The sequence below is a fragment of the Salvelinus sp. IW2-2015 genome, unplaced genomic scaffold (genome assembly GCF_002910315.2).
Source record: "Salvelinus sp. IW2-2015 unplaced genomic scaffold, ASM291031v2 Un_scaffold495, whole genome shotgun sequence".
Lineage (NCBI taxonomy): Eukaryota > Metazoa > Chordata > Actinopteri > Salmoniformes > Salmonidae > Salvelinus > Salvelinus sp. IW2-2015.
In genome coordinates, this window is record NW_019942562.1 from 181,786 (window position 1) to 207,989 (window position 26,204).

At 41.6% G+C, this 26,204-nt stretch overlaps 1 protein-coding gene across 2 annotated transcripts; it reads right to left on the reverse strand.

Annotated features, from left to right (window-relative positions):
- Positions 1 to 480: 480 nt before the first annotated feature.
- On the reverse strand, positions 481 to 25,940 carry LOC112068395 (protein lifeguard 1). Of its 2 annotated transcripts, XM_070438133.1 has the most exons (8): positions 25,745 to 25,940; positions 13,993 to 14,103; positions 13,030 to 13,419; positions 12,380 to 12,492; positions 11,577 to 11,777; positions 10,332 to 10,460; positions 5,986 to 6,129; positions 481 to 2,799 (listed from the first exon to the last, which is right to left on the reverse strand). In XM_070438133.1, the coding sequence occupies exons 3-8, from the start codon at positions 13,394 to 13,396 to the stop codon at positions 2,650 to 2,652; spliced, it is 1,104 nt and encodes a 367-aa protein (XP_070294234.1). In that variant the 5' UTR covers positions 13,397 to 13,419; positions 13,993 to 14,103; positions 25,745 to 25,940; the 3' UTR covers positions 481 to 2,649. The 2 variants fall into 2 exon arrangements, with proteins under 2 accessions (XP_070294234.1, XP_023991307.1); XM_024135539.2 differs by lacking the exon at positions 13,993 to 14,103 and having other exon boundaries at positions 25,745 to 25,939.
- Positions 25,941 to 26,204: the final 264 nt, after the last annotated feature.

Sequence of the window (26,204 nt, forward strand, 5' to 3'; positions counted from 1 at the left end):
CCCCCCCGGACATTCCTGCTTCATAGATAACAACCCTAAGGGCAATAAAATAGGGGGGTGTGGGGCCATCCTCTTTGAAATGTTCAAACACATCCCCCCCAGTTCAACGAGGTCCCTACACATCAATCATCATGACAACTTCAAAGGAATAGATGCAATATAGACATAAATTAACACACACTCTAACACCTGACAACAAGAACAGTATGCCCTTATTTTGGGCATAACCACGTGACACCTTCCCGCCAGGATGTCCTGACCGGATGCCCATATTTGAGCATTAACGCGTCATCCGGACATAGGGTCATAAATCAAACGTTTGACGCGCGCCGTCTACTTTATTCTCTCTCCCCTTATATTAAAAGCAGTTTTTTAACGTGTAAGCACTATTATAGCGTTAACATCAATCAGTGGTTCAAACCACACACGATCCAAGACAATTTTTCTGTTGTAACTCTGATGAAAAGCAAAACGGCAGTGTAGAGGAATGCAATTCCAGTTCAATTTTAATGCGAATTTACAGTGCAAACAGAACTACAAAGCCCAAAATTACTCAACACATCAAACCACTAAGGAGTTGTATTATATATATATAAGTTAGATAAAAACACAAGTTAAATCAACATGGTTAAAACAGGGCTGTAGGCAGCACAATAACACTATCATTATATCATATGATTACTCTTCATTCCACGTGTCTCAAAGAAACAGCTAGTGCACTGCCCAGTGTGCAATCACAGCACATGCAACAATGGGAAAGGGTCGTGCAACAGGAGTCAAAACATAACTGAACTCAGAGATTCAAAGCTTTGATGTGGTTTTCAAAATGGTATTCATATTAGTGGATGTAACTTAAGCGTCTTGTTTCAATGGAGAACATCTCAATGGCTTGGTCAGCATTGGTAGTAGTGGGGTGTTAAAACTAAGAATGTTCTCTCTAGTGACTAGTGTTAGTGATTCTGTCTGTTTTCAGCCTCTCCTTAATCTACATTTGAGTCTTCAAGTATTTACATTAATCCTTCACGTTTGAGCAGGAAACCTCAGAATATACGTCACTCTGCATCTCAAAGCCCACCTGATTTCCAATTTAAAGCACTCCTTTTGACCAGAGAACTAAGTAGGAAACAGGGTGCCATTTGGGACGCAAATGTTGAATAATAAACTTCCCTCTCCTGGGAGGACCTCACCATGCATCATTCAGAAGGGCAGAAAATGTAGTGTTGAGTATCCTTCTCATTCACYTTCAACTTCACAGCAGCCTTGCCTTCTACAGCAACTTCAATAAATAGATCATTAATAACTTATGTCCTTCAATCTCCGTGTCCATCTATCTACTACAGCATGTCAGGTTTTTAAAATCACAAGCAACTAGTGATATTTTTGTAACATCTGTATAAAAGTGTTCAGAAATTCCAATACTTCAACATTTCACATTAGTAATAATGGAGAAAAAAAAAATCAACACTATAGTATTTACTATACATAAAGACAAGGAAACAAATGAGGAATTAGTAAGAAAAAGGGAAAATACGAGGGGGAAAATAAATCCAAAATAGCCGATGGTACATTCCACACTTTGCTTAGTGTGGGGGGTGGGGGGGAAATCAGGGATTCCATAAATATATTCATGTGTATAAGTCACACATCCATGTTAACAAAACAAACATCAGTCACATTTTATTCAAGTTTTGGTCTTTGTAATGGTTAGCTATGCGTAGTGATGTCATTAGTCATATACTGTACATTGAGTGAGCATATTGTTCTCCCTTCAAGCATCACAGCCACACACTCCCCGGGCATGCCTAGAAAGAGCTGGTTAGGAAAGTAAGTGTCATATACAATTCCCATAGATCTATGTACAGCTACGTAACAAGAAGGCCGGAGAGGTATCATCCCTCTGGAGGGTTTTTATTCATCTATTCAGCTCATCTCAGCTGTGTTTCAGGTGCCATGCAGAGTTAATTTACATTGGCAGGAAAAGGAGGGAACACCAGAGGGAGAGGATATAGCAGGAAAGGTGTTTCTAGAACGGTTTCTTCCTTATAAAGCACTTGCCGCCATCACAGCACTGCTCTCTCAGATAGCATAACTCTCCCTTCCCTCTCAATCTCTCTACAGCACTTAACCTACAAGGCAAGGCAGAGCATCAAGGAGAGTTCCATAGTGTTTGTTCAGCTAATATTAAGAAGTGCTGTACTAGCTAGCTACCATCTGTGTAAGTAGAAGCAGATTGCCAAGGATGACAGAGCAAGCAGAAGGCATTAAAAACAAAACAAGGAATGTTAAGGTGTAACTTCTGTCACTGTAGTAACATACTTCAAAGGAATTTTACATAAATAAATTAAAAAGTATGCACTTTGCGGCACTCTATGACAGGCCTGCTGCTAAAGTAGCAGACTAAACTAAATTCCGATTTACACTCAACTGAGTTTAAATCGGCTACTGCTAAAGGTGACAGAACACATTTTCTGTCACCCAATTCGTCTCCTGAARGGTGTGGGGTGAAGGTGGGGGAGGTGTAACAGAGGAATGAGAGCAGGAACAAATCATACAAAGACAGCGAGGGGAAAGAGCATCATTCATTCTTCCACACTGAGGAGAGGTTCCTGGATGCCTTCCTCTCCCTTTCCCCTAGAGGGAGCCACTCCATCACTCGCGGGAACGGCCTACGATAGCCAGGATGTAGAGGAAAATGTTGATGATGTCGGTGTAGAGGTTGAGAGCGGCAAAGATGTACTCCTCTGGACTCAGAGCCAGCTTCTTGTTGCCCAGGAGGAGCTGGGTGTCCACAGCCAAGAACTACAACACAGAACATGGAGTCAGGAATAATTACTTCGAGGCAATCAGTCACGTAGGAATGAATCRTAACTCTTGCATACAGATCTGAGTATTTTGGTATTTTATTAGGATCCCCATTAGCTGGTGCAAAAGCAGCAGCTACTCTTCCTGGGGTCCACACAAAAAAATACATTTTCTGTATTAAAATACAAGAACAGAAATGGCACATGTAGCCTACATATCAATAGATACACACAAACTCTCTTGGTCAAATAGGGGAGAGTAGGTACATCATCAGGATTTGCAGGTTAGGATTCAGCCCGTTATGCTGATGTTTTTCTAAAGCCCCAAGTTCTTAAAATGTTACCCAGTGATGTTCTGCCATACTGCATTAGCCTGAAATCATCATATAGACTATACTGAATAAAATATCAATCATTTAATAATGTTCTCGTCTTTAAATGGTCTTTCTTCATCCCCGCTCTCCTTCGCGTCCCACAACCATTGGTATTCATCCCTCTCTTCGGTATATCCCTCTTTCATCTGTCCTTCTCCCTCCCTCCCTCCCTCCCTCCCTCTAGTATGTCTTATGTCACCGTTTCCATGCTTTCCTCCAGGCATCATTAAAGGTCACTGGGCCCGCTTTTCCACCCCTTCTCTCCATATGTCCTTCCTTATTTTTTTATTTAACTAGGCAAGTCAGTTAAGAACAAATTATTATTTACAATGATGGCCTACCCCAGCCAAACCCAGATGACGCAGGGCCAAATGTGCTCCGCCCTATGGGACTCCCAATCACAGCCGGGTGTGATTCAGCCTGGATTCGAACCAGGGACTGTCGTGACGCCTCTTGCACTTAGATGCAGTGCCTTAGACCGCTGCGCCACTCAGGAGCCTTATTCCTCCATCCTCACCAACACGCTGTCCTCTCCCCCATCCCTCTCTCTCCATCCTCACCAACACTGTCCTCTCCCCCATCCCTCTCTCTCCATCCTCACCAACACGCTGTCCTCTCCCCCATCCCTACTCTCTCCATCCGTCACCAAACACGCTGTCCCCACCTCTCCTCCTCCCCATCCCATCTCTCTCTCCATCCTTCACCAACACGCTGTCTCTCCCCCATCCCTCTCTCTCCATCCTCACCAACACCTCTGTCCTCTCCCCTACCCTCTCTCTCCATCCTCACCAACACGCTGTCCTCTCCCCCATCCCTCTCTCTCCATCCTTCACCAGCATGTACCTCTCCCCCAATCCCTCTCTCTCCCTCCTCACCAACACGCTGTCCTCTCCCCACCCTCTCCTCTCACATCCTCACAAACTGCCTCTCCCCCATCCTCTCTCTCTCTCCATCCTCACAACACGCGTCCTCTCCCCCCCCCCTCTCCCATCCTCACCACAACGCTGTCCTCTCCCCCATCCCTCTCTCTCCTCCTCTCACCAACACTGCTACCCTCTCCCCCATCCCTCTCTCTCCATCCTCACCAACTGTCTGTCCTCTCCCCATACCCTTCTCTCTCCATCGCTCACCAACCCTGTCCTCTATCCCCCACTCCCCTCTCTCTCCATCCTCACCAACACGCTTCCTCTCCCCAATCCCTCTCTCTCCATCCTCACCAACACTGACCCTCTCCCCATCCCTCTCTCTCACCATCCTCACCAACATGCTGGTCCTCATCCCCATCCGGCTCTCTCTCCATCCTCACCAACACTGTCCTCTACCCCATCCCTCTCTCTCCATCCTCACCAAACGCTGTCCTCTCCCACCCCCTCTCTCTCCATCCTCACCAACACGCTGTCCTCTCCCCACCCTCTCTCCTCCTCACCAACACGCTGTCCTCTCCCCATGCCCCTCTCTCTTCCATCCTCACCAACGTGCGGCCTCTCGCCATCCCTTCTCTCTCCATCCTCACCAACATGCTGTCCTCGTCCCCCATCCTCTCTCTCCATCCTCACCAACACCTGTCCTCTCCCCCATCCCTCTCTCTCCATCCTCACCAAACACTGTCCTCTCCCCCATCCCTTCTCTCGTCCCCTCAGCCAACACGCTGTCCTCTCCCCATCTCACCAAACACAGCTGTCCTCTCCCACCCCCTCCCTCTCTCCTATCTCTCCTCACCAACACGCTGTCTCTCTCCCCACCCCCTCTCTCTCCATCCTCACACAACACGCTGTCCTCTTCCCCATCCCTCTCTTCTCCATCCTCACCAACACGCTGTCCTCTCCCCCCCTCTCTCTCCATCTCAACCACTCACCCTTCCATCCCCATCAACACCTCTCCTCTCCACCTCTCTCTCCATCCTCACCAACACTGTCCTCTCCCCACCCCTCTCTCTCCATCCTCACCAACACGCTGTCCTCTCCCCACCCCTCTCTCTCCATCCCTTCACCAAAACGCTGTCCTCTCCCCCATCCCTCTCTCCTCCATCCTCACCAACAGCGCTGTCCTCTCCCACCCCCTCTCTCGTCCATCCTCACCAACATGCTACCCTCTCCCCCATCCCCACCAACACGCTGTCCTCTCCCCACCCCCTCTCTCTCCATCCTCACCAACACGCTGTCCTCTTCCCCACCCCCTCACCATCCTCACCAACACCAGTCCTCTTCCCATCCCTTTTTCATTTCTCAGAATCCCTTTATACTGCCTTGGTTTAAGGTGAATGAGAGTTTTGGTGAGTCTGACTGGCTCCCATCACTGACTGATGGCATCACTAAGGTCATTTTCTTCCCTTTTCGAGTTTCCAGAATGTAGCACCGTTTTTTAAATTCTTGCTTCGTTCCCACTTTTCCACTCTGCAGATGAAATGATCTCAGTTTGACTGGGCCCAGGCAGTGGTGGAAAACAGCAGCCTGATAACCCGGTCACATGTCCAGACAATTGGACTCAGTCAGTTCCTGTCCCGCTGAGCTTTTATGCTGTTAGAGCTCAATGTGTATAGCCCTGCCTCAACCTTCTCATTTTGCAACCATCCCATTGACCATACAAGAAAAATGACAGATGTACTTGATAAACAATAGAGACACCCTATAATAAAGCTTTCTCTTCCTGGGATTAAACTATGCGACGTCTCATTAATATACTTATGCAGGTGACACAGTGGTGGTGGATGAGTTGACTGCCCCCCCCTTACAAAGCTGTTTGAGCAATTTGAATGAAAACTGCTATTCATATGCAGCCCATTATTGATGCAGTCAAGTGACTCTACTTACACAGGTAAAGAGCAGGGCTCCCAGGGAGGCGTAGACGATGTGGAGGATCCTGTGGCGGATGAAGATGCAGAGGATGGAGAAGAGCAGCAGGACGATCAGACACACGAACAGAACGCCCCGGCAAGAAGTGAAGTCATACTTGCTCTGGATTGGGGTAGCAAACAAGGAAATTAGGGATTGTCAAGGATTGTTATTGAGTTGAGGTTAAAGCCTCCGCAAGTTCCTCAATTCTCACAGGTTCAGAACATAGTTCCTCAATTGTCAAGGCTATGGGCTAGCATGTGTTAGTTATAGCACGCGATAATACATGATAGTAATAGTACGTGATAGTAATAGCACGCGATATTTACAGTACGCGATAGTAAGTGATATTTTCAGTACGCGACAGTACGCAATATTTACAGTACGCAATATTTACAGTACGTGATATTTACAGTACGCAATATTTACAGTACGCGACAGTAGGCGATATTTACAGTACGTGAATATTGACAGTACGCAGCTATCTTACAGTACGCGACAGTAAGTGATATTTTCAGTCACGCCGACAGTAGGCGTCTTTACAGTACGCGACCAGTAGGCGATCTTTACAGTACGTGATATTTTACGTGATAGTGACAGTAACTGATAATTTACAGTACGTGATATTTAACAGTGCGTGATTATTTTACAGTGTGGATATATACGCTATATATTACATGTTATCGTAATAGTAAGCCGATATTTATAGATAACTTGATAGTAATATGTCTGTTGACAGTTAATAAGTATGCGATCTTTATAGTATGGTATAGTAAGTGATATTTTCAGTACGCGACAGTAGGCGATCTTTACAGTACGTGATATTTTACGTGATAGTGACAGTACGTGATATTTACCGTATCGTGATATTTACAGTGCGTGATATTTACAGTGTGTGATATTCGACTATATTTACAGTAGTTTATGTAAAGCGATATTTATAGTACGTGATAGTAATAGTAGTGATACAGATATCGAGTACGCAATATTTTATAGTAAGGTGATAGTAATAGTAAGTGATATTTATAGTACATGATAGTGAAGAGTACGTGATAGGTGACAGTACGTGATATTTACAGTATGTGATATTACGTGATATTTCCAGTACGTGATAGTAATAGTAAGTGATAGTAATAGTATTGATGTAAGTGATAGGATATATAGTAGGCGATAGTAATAGTGAGGCGATAGTAAGCCGATAGTAATAGTAGGCGATAGTAAACGATAGTAATAGGTGATAGTTATATGTAGGTGATAGTGATAGTAGTAGGTGATAGTTAGTAGGTAATAGTAAGTGATATTAATAGTAGGTGATAGTTATAGTATGTGATATGTTATAGTATGTGATATGTAATAAATATGCTATATTTATAATAGGTGATATTTATAGTAGGTGATATTTATAGTCGGTGATAGTTATAGTAGGTGATAGTATAGTAATGCAATTTATTCGTGATAGGTATAGTACGTACAGGTATAGTACGTGATAGTTATAGTAAAGTGATATTATAGTAGGTGATAGTTATAATACACAATTTTTATAGTAGGTGATAGTTTTAGTAAGTGGATAGGGGATAGTTATAGTAGATTGATTAGTTATAGGGGATAGTTATAGTAAGTGATAGTATAGGGGGAAGTTATAGTAAGTGATAGTAATAGAAGGTGATAGTATAGTAAGGTGATAGTATGTGATAGTTTATAGTAACGTGATAGGTAATAGTAATGTGATAGGTATAGTATGTGATAGTATAGTAAGTGATATTTATAGTAGGTGATAGGTTATAATACCAATATTTATAGAGGTGATATTTATAGTCGTGTATAGTTAAAGTAGGTGATAGTTATTAAGTGATAGATAATTATAGTAAGTGATAGTTATAGGGGATATTTATAGTAAGTGATAGTTATAGGGTAGTATAGTAAGTGATAGTATAGAAGGTGATAGTAATAGAAGGTGATAGTTATGTGGATAGTTTATAGTACGTGAAATAGGTGATAGTATGTGATTAGGTATAGTAGGTGATAGGTATAGTACGTGATATGGTATATGTCTGATAGGTATAGTACGTGATACTATGTAGGATAGTATGATGTACGTGATAGGTGATATTTATAGTAGGTGATAGTAATAGTAGGTGATAGTCATAGTAGGTGATAGGTATGTCAAATAGTAAGTGATAGTTATAGTATGTGATAGTAATTATAACGCACTATTTATAATAGGTGATAGTTATAGTATGTGATTATTTAGTAGGTGATAGTAATAATATGCTATATTTATAGTAGGTGATAGTTATAGTAAGTGATAGTTATAGTAAGTGATAGTAAGTGATAGTAATAGTAGGTGATAGTAATAGCAGGTGATAGTTATAGTAAGTGATATTTTATGTAGGTGATAGTAATAGTAGGTGATAGTAATAGTAGGTGATAGTAATAGTAGGTTGATAAGTAATAGTATGTGATAGTAATAATACGCAATATTTATAGTTGGTGATACTTATAGTAGGTGATAGTAAGTGATAGTAATAGTAGGTGATATATATAGTAGTGGATATATATAGTATGTGATAGTAATAATAGCATATTTATAGTACGTGATAGGTATATGAAGTATGTGATAGTATTAGTACGTAGATAGTAATAGTAGTGATAGTTATAGTAAGTGATAAGGTGATATTTATAGTAGGTGATAGTAATAGTAGGTGATAGTCATAGTAGGTGATAGTATCGCAATAGTAAGTGATAGTTATAGTATGTGTATAGTATTTATCGTCATTATTTTAATAGTGATATTGTATAGTGATTATATAGTAGGTGATAGTAATAATATGCTATATTTATAGTAGGATGAGTTATAGTAGTGATAGTTATAAGTAAGTATAGTATATGAGTGAGTAAGTAATAGCAGGTGATAGTAATAAAGCAGGTGATAGTAATAGCAGGTGATAGTTATAGCAGGTGATAGTTAAGCAGGTGATAGTTTTATGCAGGTGATAAGTAATAATACGCATATTTATAGTTGGTGATAGTAATTAGGTAGTAAAGAGGTGAAGTAGTAATGTAGTATAGTGATGTAGTATAGTAATACGCATATTATAGTTGTGATACTTAGTCAGATAAGTATGTAGTATATAGTATAGTATGTGATAGTAATAATAGCATATTTATAGGTTGGTGATACTTATAGTAAGGTGATAAGTAGGTGACAGTAATAGTAGGTGAAATATAGTAATAGTATGTGATAAGTATAATACGTAAGACATATTTAAGTGGTGATAACTTATAGTAGTGATATATGTAGGAGATGAAGTGAAATAGTAAGGTGATTAGATTATAGTAGGTGATAGATATAGTACGTGATAGTAATAATACGCAATATTTATAGTAGGTGATAATTTAGTAGTAGGTGACGAGTGAATAGAGGTGACAGTAATAGTAGGTGACAGTAATAGTAGGTGACAGTAATAGTAGTGTGACAGTGGTGACAGTAATAGTAGGTGATAGATATAGTACGTGATAGTAATAATACGCAAATATTATAGAGGTGATATTTTATAGTAGGTGACAGTAATGTAGTGTGACAGTAATAGTAGGTGACAGTATAGAGGTGACAGTAGTGTGCTATACAGTAATAGTAGGTGATAGATATAGTACGTGATAGTAATAATACGCAATATTTATAGTAGGTTGATTTTTAGTTAAGATGACAGTAATAGTAGGTGACAGTAATAGTAGGTGACAGATATAGTAGGTGAAGTAATAGTAGGTGACAGTAGGTGACAGTAATAGTAGGTGATAGATATAGTAGGTGATAGTAATAATCGCAATATTTTTAGTAGGTGATATTTAGTAGGTGATAGTTATAGTAGGTGATATTACATGATATTTATAGTACGTGATATTACATGATATTTATAGTAGGTGATAGTTTTAGTAGGTGACAGTTATAGTAGGTGACAGTTATAGTAGGTGATAGTAATAGTACGTGATAGTATGTAAAGTACATGATATTTATAGTACGCGATAGTAATAGTACGCGATTTTTAGAGTGAAACTGAAACAAAAGGCCATGGAGGCAGAAAAAGACCACATAGTATCATGGTTCACAACAAAGGAAGTGTGAGTGAGTGGTACTGACAGCAAGATGGGAGTAAGGACAGAGAGTGTGTGTTCATGCCGTGTGTGTGTGTGTGTGTGTGTGTGTGTGTGTGTGTGTGTGTGTGTGTGTGTGTGTGTGTGTGTGTGTGTGTGTGTGGTGTGTGTGGTGTGTGTGGTGTGTGTGTGTGGTGGTGTGTGTGTGTGTGATGGTGGTGTGTACTACTGACCTGTAGTGAGAAGAGGACCACGGTGAAGCAGACCACAGCGGTGATGCCCACAGCCATGATGACAGTCTCCGTGTCGTAGAAGCTGGCGATCATCCCCACCATGTAGGAAAGACTCAGGGTCAGGATGGACTGAGGACACACACAGACAACGTCAGGATTACAACCACAACACATCCCTCTCACAGAGTCTAATACAACTAATATGTAGACAGTCAGGTCATCACTCAAATCTGTGTTTCATCTCATAGTTGATATGAATCCCAAACTGCACCCTATTCCCTACATAATGCACTACTAAAAGGCACCCTATTCCCTACATAGTGCAATACTTCAAAAGTAGTGCACCATCTACGGAATGGGGTGATACTTGGGATGCAGTCAGAGTAAGGCCATACCAATGCCACCAGTTCCGCCAGGGGTGTTTAGTATAATGAATAGGGTAGAGCCTTACCAATGCCACCAGTTCCAGGGGGGTTTAGTATAATGAATAGGGTAGAGCCTTACCAATGCCACCAGGTTCCAGGGGTGTTTAGTATAATGAATAGGGTAGAGCCTTACCAATGCCACCAGGTTCCAGGGGTGTTTAGTATAATGAATAGGGTAGAGCCTTACCAATGCCACCAGGTTCCAGGGGGTTTAGTATAATGAATAGGGTAGAGCCTTACCAATGCCACCAGGTTCCAGGGGTGTTTAGATAATGAATAGGGTAGAGCCTTACCAATGCCACCAGGTTCCAGGGGTGTTAGTATAATGAATAGGGTAGAGCCTTACCAATGCCACCAGGTTCCAGGGGTGTTTAGTATAATGAATAGGGTAGAGCCTTACCAATGCCACCAGGTTCCAGGGGGTTTAGTATAATGAATAGGGTAGAGCCTTACCAATGCCACCAGGTTCCAGGGTTTAGTATAATGAATAGGGTAGAGCCTTACCAATGCCACCAGGTTCCAGGGGGTTTAGTATAATGAATAGGGTAGAGCCTTACCAATGCACCAGTCCAGGGGTGTTTAGTATAATGAATAGGGTAGAGCCTTACCAATGCCACCAGGTTCCAGGGGGGTTTAGTATAATGAATAGGGTAGAGCCTTACCATGCCACCAGGTTCCAGGGGGTTTTAGTTAATGAATAGGGTAGAGCCTTACCAATGCCACCAGGTTCCAGGGGGGTTTAGTATAATGAATAGGGTAGAGCCTTACCAATGCCACCAGGTTCCAGCGGTTTAGTATAATGAATAGGGTAGAGCCTTACCAATGCCACCAGGTTCCAGGGGTGTTTGCGGCGGAACTCTCCACAGCAGCTGAGGGTGATGAGAGACACGAAGAAGATGGCGTAGGACACGTAGTACGTCCAGGGGTTACGACGCACAAACAACTTGGCGTCGTCCACAAAGGTGAAGACGGCCACGAAGGAGAAGGTGACCATCAGCTGAACGGTCAGCACCAGGAACACCTGGGAGGGGGAGAAGGTTGGATAGACAGATGTTATAGGACTGTTTCAACAAAGCTTTCGAATAACTATGATAAAAGGTCAGTCAACACATAACATTGGCTTTGGAAATAAAATCCTGAAACTTTTCTAGCTAACGGTGACCAACCCAAAATGTGCGCAGCCGCGACACTCAAACGAGGCTGCAATGAAAACTAACGGGACTGTAGCGACTGTGTCGGCATCAAAATCTAGGGTGTGAACTACGTTTCTATTCAAGTGTCGATTGACATGGGACAGGGTAAGGGGGATACCTAGTCATTTTTTGCGTCATCACAGCAAGCCATCATGACTCTCAACAGCCGCTGTTAACTTTTGCGCCGCCCTTCAAAACGCTTTCAAATTCGACACAAACCTAGGTATGTAATGACACATTATAGAAACTCTTTATAGTGTTTTATTTACATTTTAAAGGTGATAAGGTAATAAGTTGGCCAGATCGTGTGAAAAAAGCAGTTTCCCCACACGACATCTCTCCTTTTCACTATTCACTATCCCAGTCCCATTATACTATAGGTTAACCTTCTATTCTGTTCTCATTCATGCAGTCTCCTCTCCTTCCTCACCTTTCTAATGAAGGCCTGTCGAATGCTCTTGTCCTCAAAGCCAGAGTTGGTGAACTCCTCATTGTCGTAGTAAGATGGTGGCACATCACCATGGTAACCGTCACCCATGGAAGCTGAAAACCCCCGACAACAACAATAACAAAATATTGGCAATCAAATGCTTGTCAATTGTTAGACCACCACATGGGTCGTTACTAACACAGGTCATTGAGTGAGTTCTATATTGATAGTTATTGATCTGTCAATCAGTTAGTCAGATGGTTAATGAAGGACAGTGAAATAAAGACGCACAGGCAGCAGTTTCCAGGGGTAATTATACGTCCATCTAAGAGGAAAACCAAACCGCGACCAAAATAGAAAGAATTTCCAAACGTGCCTTTTAAAACGGAAAACTGACATAGCTTTATGGCACATAAGCAGGAGTGAAGACTTTCGTAACGGCATTCATTTAACTGTAGCCGAATAATGATGGAATAATGATGTGGAACACATGGGTAGTTAAGGTTCCAAAACTGCAGTATAGCCTGAGAGTTACCTACAGTGTGTTACAGTGTAGGAAAGAAGACTCCACTCTCCTAAACAATGACCAACAAAAAGCAGTCTCTGAAAACACATTCTGTACTAGTAGATGTCAACTTCCTTCCACTCACCGTTGGGGTCACCAGGGCACCCTGGCTGTGCAGGTTGCTGGTAGGGCCCCGCGGGGTACGGGGCCTGGGGATAAGGCATCTGAGGGTACGGTCCCTGTCCAAATCCAGGGCCTCCCTGGGGGAACCCGGGCTGACCATAGGGTGCAGGTTGATCGTAGGGTGCAGGCTGGCCATAGGGTGCAGTCTGGCCGTAGGGTGCAGGCTGGCCGTAGGGTGCAGGCTGGCCGGGGTATGGAGCTTGCACTGGAGCCGGGGTGTAGTTGGGAGGGGCTATCCCGAACCCGGGCTGGGGCGGTCCGTAGACGTTGTTGTGGAGGGGGTTGTTCTCCCCCATGACCCCGGGGTAGCTGTTCTTGTCCTGAGACATGGTCTGTTTTGCTCACTGTTGGCCTGAGGAACAAGGAAACAAAGCAAAAACATGAGTTAAACCTGTATGGCATTTACATGCACATACCACTGTGTTGGGTGAGAGTTTGCATTTGAGATAACATGACTAGCTGGAGTTCTGGAAAGTGAGGCAGTGGAAGGGAAATTGTGAAACATAGTGAACTTAGACTATGATGATGTTCGACATCTTCTCTAATTTGTCATACCGGTTAGCCTAGTTGTCAGCATTAAGCTTATAAAAGACATCTTAGGCCAATAACATGAGGAAGTGATTTTCTTCTCCTTGCTTGTTTTACTCCCTCCCTCTAACAGGAGGCAACGGGGAAAGTAATGAAAGTCTTAGCACAGTTTTGGCCACACTGCTAAAGATACAAGCACTGCATCTGTCCGATTACAAAAAAGGTGATGAGAATGAGGAAGCAGGCTGGCAAAAGGCCCAGGCAGCAGCCAAAGTGGGTCTTCCTGAAACCCCCAGAGAGTTTTCACACCGAATTGACGGTATGTTACATGTAAAATGTTTTAATTAAGAATCGGGCAATGTTTATATGACCCCCTTTCAAACAGTCCCATTTTTACCACTTTCTTGCCGGTTTACGCCTTTTATACATCCCGTTGCGCAGCCGGCACCGGTGACGGGTGGGAACAGTGGTGTGCTGATGTGGGTGGGCGTGTGCCGATGTGGGTATTCTATTCAAAAGAATAGAATAGCATATTTTAAGTTTAATTATGTCACTGGTTTGTGCAGCCTAGGCCATGGCTGCGCCATTCAAATGAAATCAATATAGTTCATTAAAACAGACAAGACACAATTACATTCCCCTGCCCAACACACATATTTTATAGTTAAAATATAATAAAATATTTTCCCCAAACAACTTGAGTGTCGCAGGAACAAACTTTCTTTCAACAGAAAAAGTGATATCTTTCCGATCGTGTATAGGAATCAAATGTCTGACCCTCTGTAGGATCCAAATAGGTCAGATCAGCTTTGCAATAAATTACTTCAACCAGACCCCCGCTCACCCACAGAGGGGGAAGGAGGGAACTGGTGGGGGTTAACACCTCACGCCCTGTTGTAAATCAAGGACAGAACATTCAGGTTTCCCTCTCCAATGTTCATCAGAGGAATGTGCCTTTGTTTCAGACTTTTCCCGACGAAACTCTAACACAATCTAAAGCGAATACTGGAACAATATTTCTAACATAGAACATGGGGAATGGTCTGAGGCGATCTAAAGAACACTAACGTCATTTTGGTTGTTATTTTGATGTTATTAAAAATGTTATAAAGGAAATACTGTAAATTGGAAAGTACACCCACTACATGTACGACATCCGCGTTGTGCATGAAATATGAACAATGGTGAAAGTGTTTTTGTTAAGAAAGGGACATGATTTTAGGAGCCATAAGAGATAATTGTTTACATAAACTTTGCACAGTGACAAGTCACGCCCTTGAGTGAGGTCAGGGAGTGTGTCAGCCTGACGGAACCGCCCTTTCTAACAAACTGTATAAAATGATTGGTTAATAATTAACATATCAGACCAGAGAGACGTAGAGCTGCAGCTCACGTTTAAAGTGGTTTGAACTCTGAAGCTCTACACGAGGTAGAGATGATAAAGTAGCCTCCCGGACAATCACGGGTACGGCTGATTAACTATCCTAAGTATCTAGAAAAGCAAATTGAAGAGGGACCACTCTACTACTCTGCTCAAACCACCATAGTACGCTACTCTCATCACCCCACTGGGAACCATCGACACGGCTGGCTAGCCTATCTTCCATAGCGAATGAAAGGAGAATAAAAAAACATTCAGTTCTGTTCAAGACTACAACGACAAGTCACCGGATACCGGATGACTGCAGAGGAGAACAACAGAGAAAACCCTTTTGGACAATCAGAGCTTTAAAAGCGTGACGCGAAAAGGCCCCAAACCCCCTTTCCAAGATGGTACGGTTCCGATGAGAGCCACGGCGAACCTAGGAATTTCACGTAAATACGTTCATGATTTCTTACTCCAAGCGGGCGGCGGTTCGTGTGTAAAGTATAGGAGTGCTATAAGTGAGAGTAGTTTCTAAAATGTACCAATGTTAAGTGTCTCTGTCCCTCTTTCGCCCTCTCCATGTCTTTTGTAACAAGCAGCCATATTGTTGTTAGTCCGCTAGGGACCTGTTTTTAATGTATTAACTTCTTTGGGGTAGGGGGCAGTATTTTCACGTCCGGATGAAAAGCGTGCCCAGAGTAAACTGCCTGCTACTCAGGCACAGATGCTAGGATATGCATATTATTAGTAGATTTGGATAGAAAACACTCTGCAGTTTCTAAAACTGTTTGAATGATGTCTGTGAGTATAACAAAACTCATATGGCAGGCAAAAACCTGAGAAAAAATCCAACCAGGAAGTGGGAAATCTGAGGTTTTAGTTTTTCAACTCTTTGCTTATCCAAGATACAGTGGGAATGGGGTCATGTTGCACTTCCAAAGGCGTTCCACTTAGCATGTCAACACTCTTTAGAAACTTGTTATGACTGCTTCTACTGTCTGAAGTGAGGGCGAGATGAGGAGGGGATTGAGTAAAGTCTGCCATGAGCTGACCATGCGCTGACCATGCGTGTTCATGTGAGAGTTAGCTTGAGTTCCATCGCATTTCTGAAGACAAAGGAATTCTCCGGTTGGAACATTATTGATTAAGATTTATGTTAAAAACATCCTAAAGATTGATTCTATACTTCGTTTGACATGTTTCTACGGACTGTAATATGACTTTTCGTCTGAACTTTTGTCTGGACCTGCCCTCTCGTCGTGAGTTTAGATTGTGTACTGAACGCGCGAACAACAAGGAGGAATTTGGACATAAATGATGGACATTATCGAACAAAACAAACATTTAATGTGGAACTGGGATTCCTGGGAGTGCATTCTGATGAAGATCATCAAAGGTAAGTGAATATTTATAATGCTATTTCTGACTTCTGTCGACTCCAACATGGCGGATATCTMTTTGGGTTGATTTGTCGTCTGAGCGCCGTACTCAGATTATTGCATGGTTTGCTTTTTCCGTAAAGTTTAAAAAGAATCTGACACAGCGGTTGCATTAACCTCTCTTGGGTACGTGAGACGTTAGCATCCCACCTCTTCAACAGCCAGTGAAACTGCTGGGCGCCAAATTCAAATACAGAAATACTCATTATTAAAAATGCAGAAAACAAAACATATTTTACATAGGTTTAAATATTAACTTCTTGTGAATCCAACCACATTGTCAGATTTTAGAGAACATAGCCCAGCAGACAAATCATTACAAACAGTAACCAGCCAAGTAGAACAGTTACACAAGTCAGAAATAGAGATAAAATGAATCCCTTACCTTTGATGATCTTCATATGGTTGCACTCAGCAGACATTCATTTACTCAATAAATGTTCCTTTTGTTCGATAAAGTCTCTTTATATCCAAAAACCTCAGTTTTGTTTGCGTGTTTTCTTCAGTAATCCACAGGCTCAAACGCAGTCAAAACAGGCAGACAAAAAAATCCAAATTGTATCCGTAAAGTTCATAGAAACATGTCAAACGATGTTTATATTCAATCCTCAGGTTGTTTTTAGCCTAAATAATCGCTAATATTTCAACCGGACAATAACGTCGTCAATATAAAAGGTAAACAAGAAAGGCACTCTCTCGGTMTCGCGCATGAAAAAGCTCTGTGACACTTTAGGGTCCACTCATTCAGACGGCTCTTACTTCCTCATTTTTCAGAATACAAGCCTGAAACAATTTCTAAAGACTGTTGACATCTAGTGGAAGGCATAGAAACTGCAATTTGAGTCCTAAGTCAATGGATACTGTAATGGCATTGAATAGAAAACTACAACAAAAAAAAAATATGACTTCCTGAATGGATTTTTCTCAGGTTTTCACCTGCCAAATCAGTTCTGTTATACTCACAGACACAATTTGAACAGTTTTGGAAACTTTAGAGTGTTTTCTATCCAAATCTACCAGTTATATGCATATCATATCTTCTGGGCCCGAGAAGCAAGCAGTTTAATTTGGGCATGCATTTCATCCAAAATTCCAAATGCTGCCCCCTACCCTAGAGAAGTTAAGGAGAAGTGGATGTAAAATGCCATGTATAACACTTGTATTTTCATCAACATTTATGATGACTATTTCTGTAAATTGATGTGGCTCTCTGCAAAATCACCGGATGTTTTGGAACTACTGAACATAACGTGCCAATGTAAACCAAGATTTTGGGATATAAATATGAATTTTACCGAACAAAACATACATGTATTGTGTAACATTAAGTCTTATGAGTGTCATCTGATGAAGATCATCAAAGGTTAGTGATTAATTTAATCTATATTTCTGCTTTTTGTGACTCCTCTCTTTGGCACACAAGCCTAGCCCCGCCCTGTCACTCAAAGAGCGCATTTGTCGTTCACTTGCGTTCAGACTGCATGGGCAATGCAACAATGTTGATGACAACGATGCGGTTTTCACTTTTTAATATAAATCTACTGGCGTTCTATAATTACACTATTAGTTTGTGTTTCTTACATGTGCAAACAGCTACTTTGTCTTTTGTCAAATTGGGCCTAATCGCTAGTTAGCTGGCTAATAAATGTACTGAGTCAGAGMAAACGTAATTAGCAATACAGCCTGATAATACCAGTGATGGTGTAGAACTRAATCAGAATGTTTGTGCAACAGTATCTTCTAAATCAAAGAGGAATACGCGAAGCATGAATATGTTAGTTACATGAAGTAGCTAAGAGAAAAGTGTTCAATGTAGCCAAAGGTTATAGGGTCCCCTTGGCTTGTACAATCAATCAGGCAGTGTACAGCAGTTAACCCACTGTTCCTAGGCTGTCATTGTAAATAAGAATTTGTTCTTAACGGACTTTCCTAGTTAAATAAAGGTTAAATAAAAGATTAAAAAATAAAACACACACACACACAGCACTAATCCTGTCTCTCACACTCAATCTGACAAGCAAGAGAAAGCAGCAGTGGCAGATCACCAGCATCAGGCGCTGTCTCCCTCCCCCCTCCCCCCTCTTTTTAGGCCACATTGAATAATGGTGTTATTATGAAACACTGACTGTCCCATTTCCCCTGGCTGCCAAAGCCCGTCTGTCCTGATCCTGTCTCACTAGTCTGACCAGAGGACCCGACCAGATGGGTAACATTCATTGGCATCCTGCTCTACAACATTCACATTAAAGAGCATAACAGATTACAATAGCACTATTCCCTATATAATGCCACWACTTTTAGCAAGAGTAAAAAAACAAAAGTAGTCACTAAATAGTGAATAGTGTGTCATTTCAGACACAGGCAATCTTTATCGTCTGATAAGTCCTGGCGGCTGTTCTAACAACCGTAACAATGCTGGTTACAATTTCAATTTTATCCTCCAGAATCTCAAATATACTGATGGATGAAAAAACTATCCTTTATGAATTTTAAAAATGTATTTATTCATTCCATTAATTAAATTATATTACGAATAAGAATGGTGGGGTTGTCAATCCAAAGTTACAGCCAAAAGCTGTAAAACAAAAGTTACTTTTGTCCTCTGAAGGGGGACAAATGTGTAAAAAAAGACTACTGTAGACAAATCAATCGATAGGCTCAGTTAGGGACTGTCTGGGACTAAATAGCAGCTTTGCTGACAGCACAAGCTTTCAACGACACCTGTCTTTCTGTCATTCTCTCTCTTTCACACGCATACATAGATTTACCGGTAAACCAGCTCTAGGAAATAGCCCAGCGAGCACACAACATTGTCACTGATATTCTCTTTTTTTTCTACCATGTTATTGACTTGTTTATTGTTTACTCCATGTGTAACTCTGTGTTGTCTGTTCACACTGCTATGCTTTATCTTGGCCAGGTCGCAGTTGCAAATGAGAACTTGTTCTCAACTAGCCTACCTGGTTAAATAAAGGTGAAAAAAAATAATAAAATAAAAAAATATTAGCTAGAAACATTGATCAAGAACACCCAAGGCGCGCCCATGTGATTTGCCAAACCTGTGTGACAAAACTGATAAGGTTACAGTGCTAGTTATAATATTTGGTTACAGTCTAAGAAGATGCTTAGTCACTTCCCGTCTTGCAGGGGACTGTCAGTGAAAGAAAAACGGCACTTCTCTGCAGCTCTATACRTGCTAATTTAATTTCAGCCATCCATAACCGGAAATAGGAAACAATGATTAATTTAGCATTTTACCTATTTAGACCCATTGATGCTGTGTTATTCATACACTACTGGCCCATATCTGTAGTGCAAGCCAAGGCAAGGCCAAGATTAGCATAACGCTGTAATCTACAGCTATAGACAGCAGCCAGACAGTAGTAGACACCTGTCTCAGTCCTATCCAGATGAACCGCACAGTAACCCAGAGCCCCTGACTAATCAACATGTGACAGTGACACACAATCACATCATGTGATCAACTCACCGTTAGTTCATGTAATGGTAAATGCTTCACCAACCAAATKGAATGCTTTCCACCAGCATGCTGTCAGCTAGTTGGACAGCCATGGTTGGGGCACATCACAAAATTGTGTGTTTGGGCTTATTGTCAGGGCTGTGACGAAACCARTATCACAATATTTTTTCTATGGCAAAAATTCAAACACGAAGCAGATGAAACTTTTTGGTCCTTCATTTACATTACATTACATTTAAGTCATTTAGCAGACGCTCTTATCCAGAGCGACTTACAAATTGTGTATGTAATATATTGTGTGCTATAGCTTGGAAAATAAATCCATGTGACTCTGGATGACAACATAATGATGTTTGTTTCCAACATTAGGGCTGTTTTCCTGGAGAAGTGAAATCCGCTTCGTGTTTTGTTTCCTTGCCACGACATTAACGAGTATCGCGATACTGGTATCGTCCCGGCCCTACTTATTGTCACAACAAACAATGTCATTTCCATCACAGGTTCCAACATGCAACCAGTTCATGCCTCAATGTCACAATGACCAGTGGTCTACTGTAAACTTCATTTTTTTAGAGCACGATTGAGTAGAATGATTAAGAAGAGAATGCTTGCAACACTGTTGAGTTCTATAAACTGAAATATCCTCTTAGGAGGGAGTCGCCTCATGGATGAAGAGAGTACCACTATCCCTGGCTCCTACCGATATAGGGTGATCCCCAAATGGCACCCTATTCTCTATGTAGCGCAGTACTTTTGACACGGGAACAATATGGAGCCATTTGGGATGCAGACAGAGCCCTTGGCCGCATTCACTAGGAAAATTAAAGGGGAGACTCACCGTCTCCCTGCAGTCCACACGCAATTACCACAATAACAGGAATCACCTATATAAAACAAACTGTGTGTAGGACTGAACTTCAGAAAAACTAAGCGACGACTGACATCTACACAAAGCACTGGGGCTTATATATGGTGGTCAGAACTGTTGCTCTGCTGCTAGGGCGAGCAAGATGCCTAACGCTGCTGGGGTGGGGACTTGTGTTTTCCTTGATGTTTTAATTTAGATTTTTATTTTATGTACAAAAGGTGTATATTTATATATATAAATWCACATACATACACAGTTGAAGTCTGATGTTTACGTACACCTTAGCCARATACATTTAAACTCAGTTTGACAATTCCTGACATTTAATCCTAGTAAAAATTCCCTGTCTTAGGTCAGTTAGGATCACCACTTTATTTTAAGAATGTAAAATGTCAGAATAATAGAAGAGACAATTACTTATTTCAGCTTTTATTTCTTTCAWCACATTCCCAGTRGGTCAGAAGTTTACATAMACTCAATKAGTATTTGGTAGCATCGCTTTCAAATTGTTTAACTTGGGTCAAACATTTTGGGTACCCTGCCACAAGCTTCCCACAACATGGTGGGTGAAATTTGGCCCATTCCTCCTGACAGAGCTGGTGTAACCGAGTCAGATTTGTAGGCCTCCTTGCTCGCACATGCTTTTTCAGTTCTGTCCACAAATTTTCTATAGGATTGAGGTCAGGGCTTTGATGGCAACTCCAATACCTTGACTTTGTTGTCCTTAAGCCATTCTGCCACAACTTTGGAAGTTTGCTTGGGGTCATTGTCCATTTGGAAGACCCATTTGCGACCAAGCTTTAACTTCCTGACTGATGTCTTGAGATGTTGCTTCAATATATCCACAATTTTCCTTCCTCATGGTGCCATCTATTTTGTGAAGTGCACCAGTCCCTCCTGCAGCAAAGCACCCCCACAACATGATGCTGCCACCCCGTGCTTCACGGTTGGGATGGTGTTCTTCGGCTTGCAAGCCTCCCCCTTTTTCCTCCAAACATAACGATGGTCATTATGGCCAAACAGTTCTATTTTTGTTTCATCAGACCAGAGGATATTTCTCCAAAGAGTACAATCTTTGTCCCCATGTGCAGTTGCAAAACCGTAGTCTGGCTTTTTTATGGTGGTTTTGGAGTAGTGCCTTCTTCCTTGCTGAGCAGCCTTTCAGGTTATGTCGATATAGGACTCGTTTTACTGTGGATATAGATACATTTGTACCCATTTCCTCCAGCATCTTCACAAGGTCTTTTGCTGTTGTTCTGGGATTGATTTGCACTTTTTGCACCAAAGTACGTTCGTCACTAGGAGACAGAACGCGTGTCCTTCCTGGGCTGGATGACGGCTGCGTGGTCCCATGGTGTTTATACTTGCGTCCTATTGTTTGTACAGATGAATGTGGTACCTTCAGGCGTTTGGAAATTGCTCCCAAGGATGAACCAGACATGTGGACGTCCACAGTTTTTTTTCTGAGGTCTTGGCTGATTTCTTTTGGTTTTCCCATGATGTCAAGTAAAGAGGCACTAAGTTTGAAGGCAGGCCTTGAAATACATCCACAGGTACACCTCCAATTGACTCAAATGATATCAATTAGGCTATATAAAGCCATGACACAATTTTCTGGAATTTCCCCTGATGTTTAAAGGCACAGTCAACTTATTTTATGTAAACTTCTGACCCACTGGAATTGTGATACATTGAATGATAAGTGAAATAATCCATCTGTAAACAATTGTTGGAAAAATGACATGTGTCATGCACAAAGTAGATGTCCTAACCCACTTGGCAAAACTATAGTTTGTTAACAAGAAATTTGTGAAGTGGTTGAAAAACAAGTTTTAATGACTCCAACCTAAGTGTATGTAAACTTCCGACTTCAACTGTGTGTGTATATATATATATGGCAGGGATCCATCATCGGTTAGCACACTGGATGGTGAACTAGGCTATACAATGCACTAGAAACAGTAATGACAGGACGTTTCATGTCTTTGAGACTAATGTCTCGGGTCGCTCAAATTATAGATATCTAATGAGCAAATATTTAGGCTTGAGTGATGAAATGTCAAATGTTAAGCCTAAATGTCCACCATATTCTAATTTAACATGGAGTTAATGGAAGTTCAATCAGGAAGTCCTGGTCTGAATGCATCTTCTTGCATTAAACTTTGGTTCAGTTGTACAATGTAATTTACATTACTTCCTTAATCATGGGCACAGCGGGAACGTTCTATTTGTTTACAAATGRTCTCATCAACAGCACAACTTCATGTCACTCCTCCTCCTCTATCAATTAACCATGTGTGAAATGCCAGTCACTTATTATCCTCTAGCCAATGAGCCACAGGAGAATAATGTAATTCCACCATACTTTCTAATAGACCAACAGGCATAGCTGTTTATTTATCACCTCCCTCTCTTCACTCATGGGTRGAAATCATGAGAAATACATTTACGCTACTGGTTACCCCTCGTCCCTCTTACTTGCAGCAAAAGTTTACACCGTCAACCCTCCACCCAACCCCACCAGCTGAAGGTCCCGTCATCTGAACCTCCTTCAAACAAGCCGTGCGGGTTCTGATGCCAGCTGCCCATCAAAGGGCTAACTTCCATCCCGGCATCCATCCCCCGGAAGACAGGGCCATCCCCCAAAATGTATATTTTAATCAACTGTAATATTTRCATTCAGTCGCTGTTGTTCATTGGGGCGGCAGGTAGCCTAGTGGTTAGAGCGTTGAACTAGTAACCGAAAGGTTGCAAGATCGAATCCCCGAGCTGACAAGGTAAAAATCTATCGTTCTTCCCTTGAACAAAGCAGTTAAATTCAGTTAGGCTTTAAGGCTCTCCTCTATGTAAACCTGCATACCCCCCCCGGACAGTGCCCCTGAAGGAAGACAGAAATAACTAGACAATATGCATTCTATTATGTTTTCTGATTGTGAAGGAATGAAGACAATATGGCTCAGAGACAGATAGCCTGTAGTTTTTCCTTTCTGATTGTAAAGTAAGAGAGACAATATGGGACAGATAGGCCTATCCCAACCAAGCCTACTGTACAACAAGGCTTGTACTTTCTCCTCTCTCCAGCTTTCTCTGATAGTAAAATAACTAATAAAAATCGTAAGTGGTTTGAGCAGTTATTTCCATGGCTGCCATAGAGATCCAATAAATGGCTGGACCTGATTCAAGCCCATCACATAGAACGATGTTGCATGCTTCAACCGCATAAAGAGCCAGAAGGTATTAGCAATTGCACCCTCCTTCTGATACTTAATGTTACCCGAAAGCACGGTAGATAAAAAGTACGATCCAAATGAACCATAATACAATTCATTAACGTAATGCACAGACGAGCTCTCAARAGGCAAGCCAGGAGAAGGAAGTGTTCTTGTTTGCAATGAAATTGAATGCKTGCCAGAGTTAAATTAACTTGCTCCAGATTTGCCTAACGCGGCATCATGCATGTCCAGAAAACAGCATGCATCCCCAGGAGGACAGTGTTCCAGGAATATTCCACTAGTCAACAGCTAGGGCTAGRCCATAAAGGGAAAACAGTCCAGTCCCAACTTCAACTGTAAAACCAGGAACAGACAGTAAAATAAAGTCAGAAAAGATAGCCCTAAAAGACTCATTTGAGTCTTTTCTTGTTGAGTACAATTGAAGACCTTGAAGTCAATCACAATGAGGCTAAGTATGAGACTGCTTGTCAATTTTTTATTATTTTTTCATTTTGAATTGTGTGCTTGTTGACATTTWCTGCATCGATTGACAGAAACATAAGCATTCCGCTGCACCCGCCATAACACCTGCTAAACAGTGTATGTGACCAATAAAATGTGATTTGGTTCACATTTCTAGAAAGAAACAAACGTCAGCTGCATGAACTGACAGCAACTGCTTGAACCCRGGGGCCACGTTTGATGATATATCAGCACTAATAGGAATCTACTATATGCATTGCAACAAAGTAAACAATTGGACAGTAGGCCTATCTKAAAACTTAAGCCCACACTGCCTGGTGCATTCTTTTCAGCTAACTGGCTGCAACCAAAGCACATTTACTGTAAACATTGACAGCATCCCTGTCTGCCTCATAATACAACTAGTTAGCTAATAGGCTAGCATTATATAAACAATGCATCCGGGCATTACAACCGGTTTGGTAATCCAGGCTTTTCACTTCGCCCATCATATTAGTGCTGTACATCCACAGGCCTAAACTAAACCACGATGGCTGCGTTTACACAGGTAGCCCAATTCTAATATTTTGTTTCATTCATTGGTATTTTGGCCAATCAGGTCCGCTCTGAAAATGACCTGATGTGAAAAGATCTGATTGGTCAAAATACCAATTATTATAGAAAAGCTCAGAATTTGGCTGCCTGTGTAAACGCAGCCGATGGGCGTCGCATCAGTTCGATGCACCTTGCCTCCGCCGCTTGATGAAATTATCAGAATGGCTACAGGGGAGCAGGTTGCACGACTGTCGAGACGATTGACTAGTTAAAATTAACTAACATTTCATGACAGAATATGTTATTGCGTTTCGAAACGAAACTACAAGAGGCTAGCAAGCCAACACTGGCGACTACCTACATTTTGCTAGCCACGGTTAAAAATAAAACCTAGACAATAGCAGATTTAGCTATCCATTCATAATTTCGAGAAAGTTGTAGAACAAGCATTTCACGCCTCGCATCAACATTGTAGCTGAAAATCTAGGCTAACATCGTAATCAGATTTTTTTTTAACCAACTGTGTGACATTTTATCCCCAAAGTGTTGTCATCATACTCCAAAAATATATTGCAGTTTAGTTATAACGTTAGGCGATAAGATACACCATTTGTTCATTTACTAAATAACGGCTGTTCAAATAGCTAGCTACGTTAACGTTACTAGCCATTGGGTAGCTACTGCAAGTTATGTTAGCTAGCTTATTTATACTGCTAAAAATTAGAAGCAATTTAGCAAATAATTCCCAAATAAAAAGCAACCTTACCTTTTTTAGTACGTGTACCTTTAACCAAGCAAAACAGTGTAGCTAACGTTAATATATTATTCAACGCCAATCCCCGTTGAATTGATGTTTCGCTTTCGAAACCCTGCTGTCTCCTCCGATGTAAAACGTGCAGTTAGTTAGATTCTGAACAGCTTTTCACGCAATAGCGAGAACTACAGTGACTGGCGTCATCTCACGATATTGTCATGTGCTTCTGTGTAGGAATCACGAAACCTAACACAAATGTATACGCTATTTTAATTGAAAACAAATTACATTCACCGTTGAGTGAGCAGTAGTAACATGTTTTGATGTCAATACAATATGACTATGGTAAGACAAACTGTGACTCATACATTTGGGTGTCAGCGTCCTACCTTTATATTAAACTGAGTGGTTGGTGTGTTCTGTACTACCCATGAATATAAAAAAYACATTCACACAAAGGTTTAAAAGAAAG

Bases quoted from the DNA above. Each gene is read 5' to 3' on its own strand.
- LOC112068395 (XM_070438133.1), bottom strand. From the start codon at position 13,396: ATGTCTCAGGACAAGAACAGCTACCCCGGGGTCATGGGGGAGAACAAC. The intron at 6,130-10,331 runs GTCAGTAGTACA...ACCCCAATCCAG, and splicing joins TGGTCCTCTTCTCACTACAG to AGCAAGTATGACTTCACTTC. The intron at 2,800-5,985 runs GTAAGTAGAGTC...TCTGTGTTGTAG, and splicing joins GAGCCCTGCTCTTTACCTGT to TTCTTGGCTGTGGACACCCA.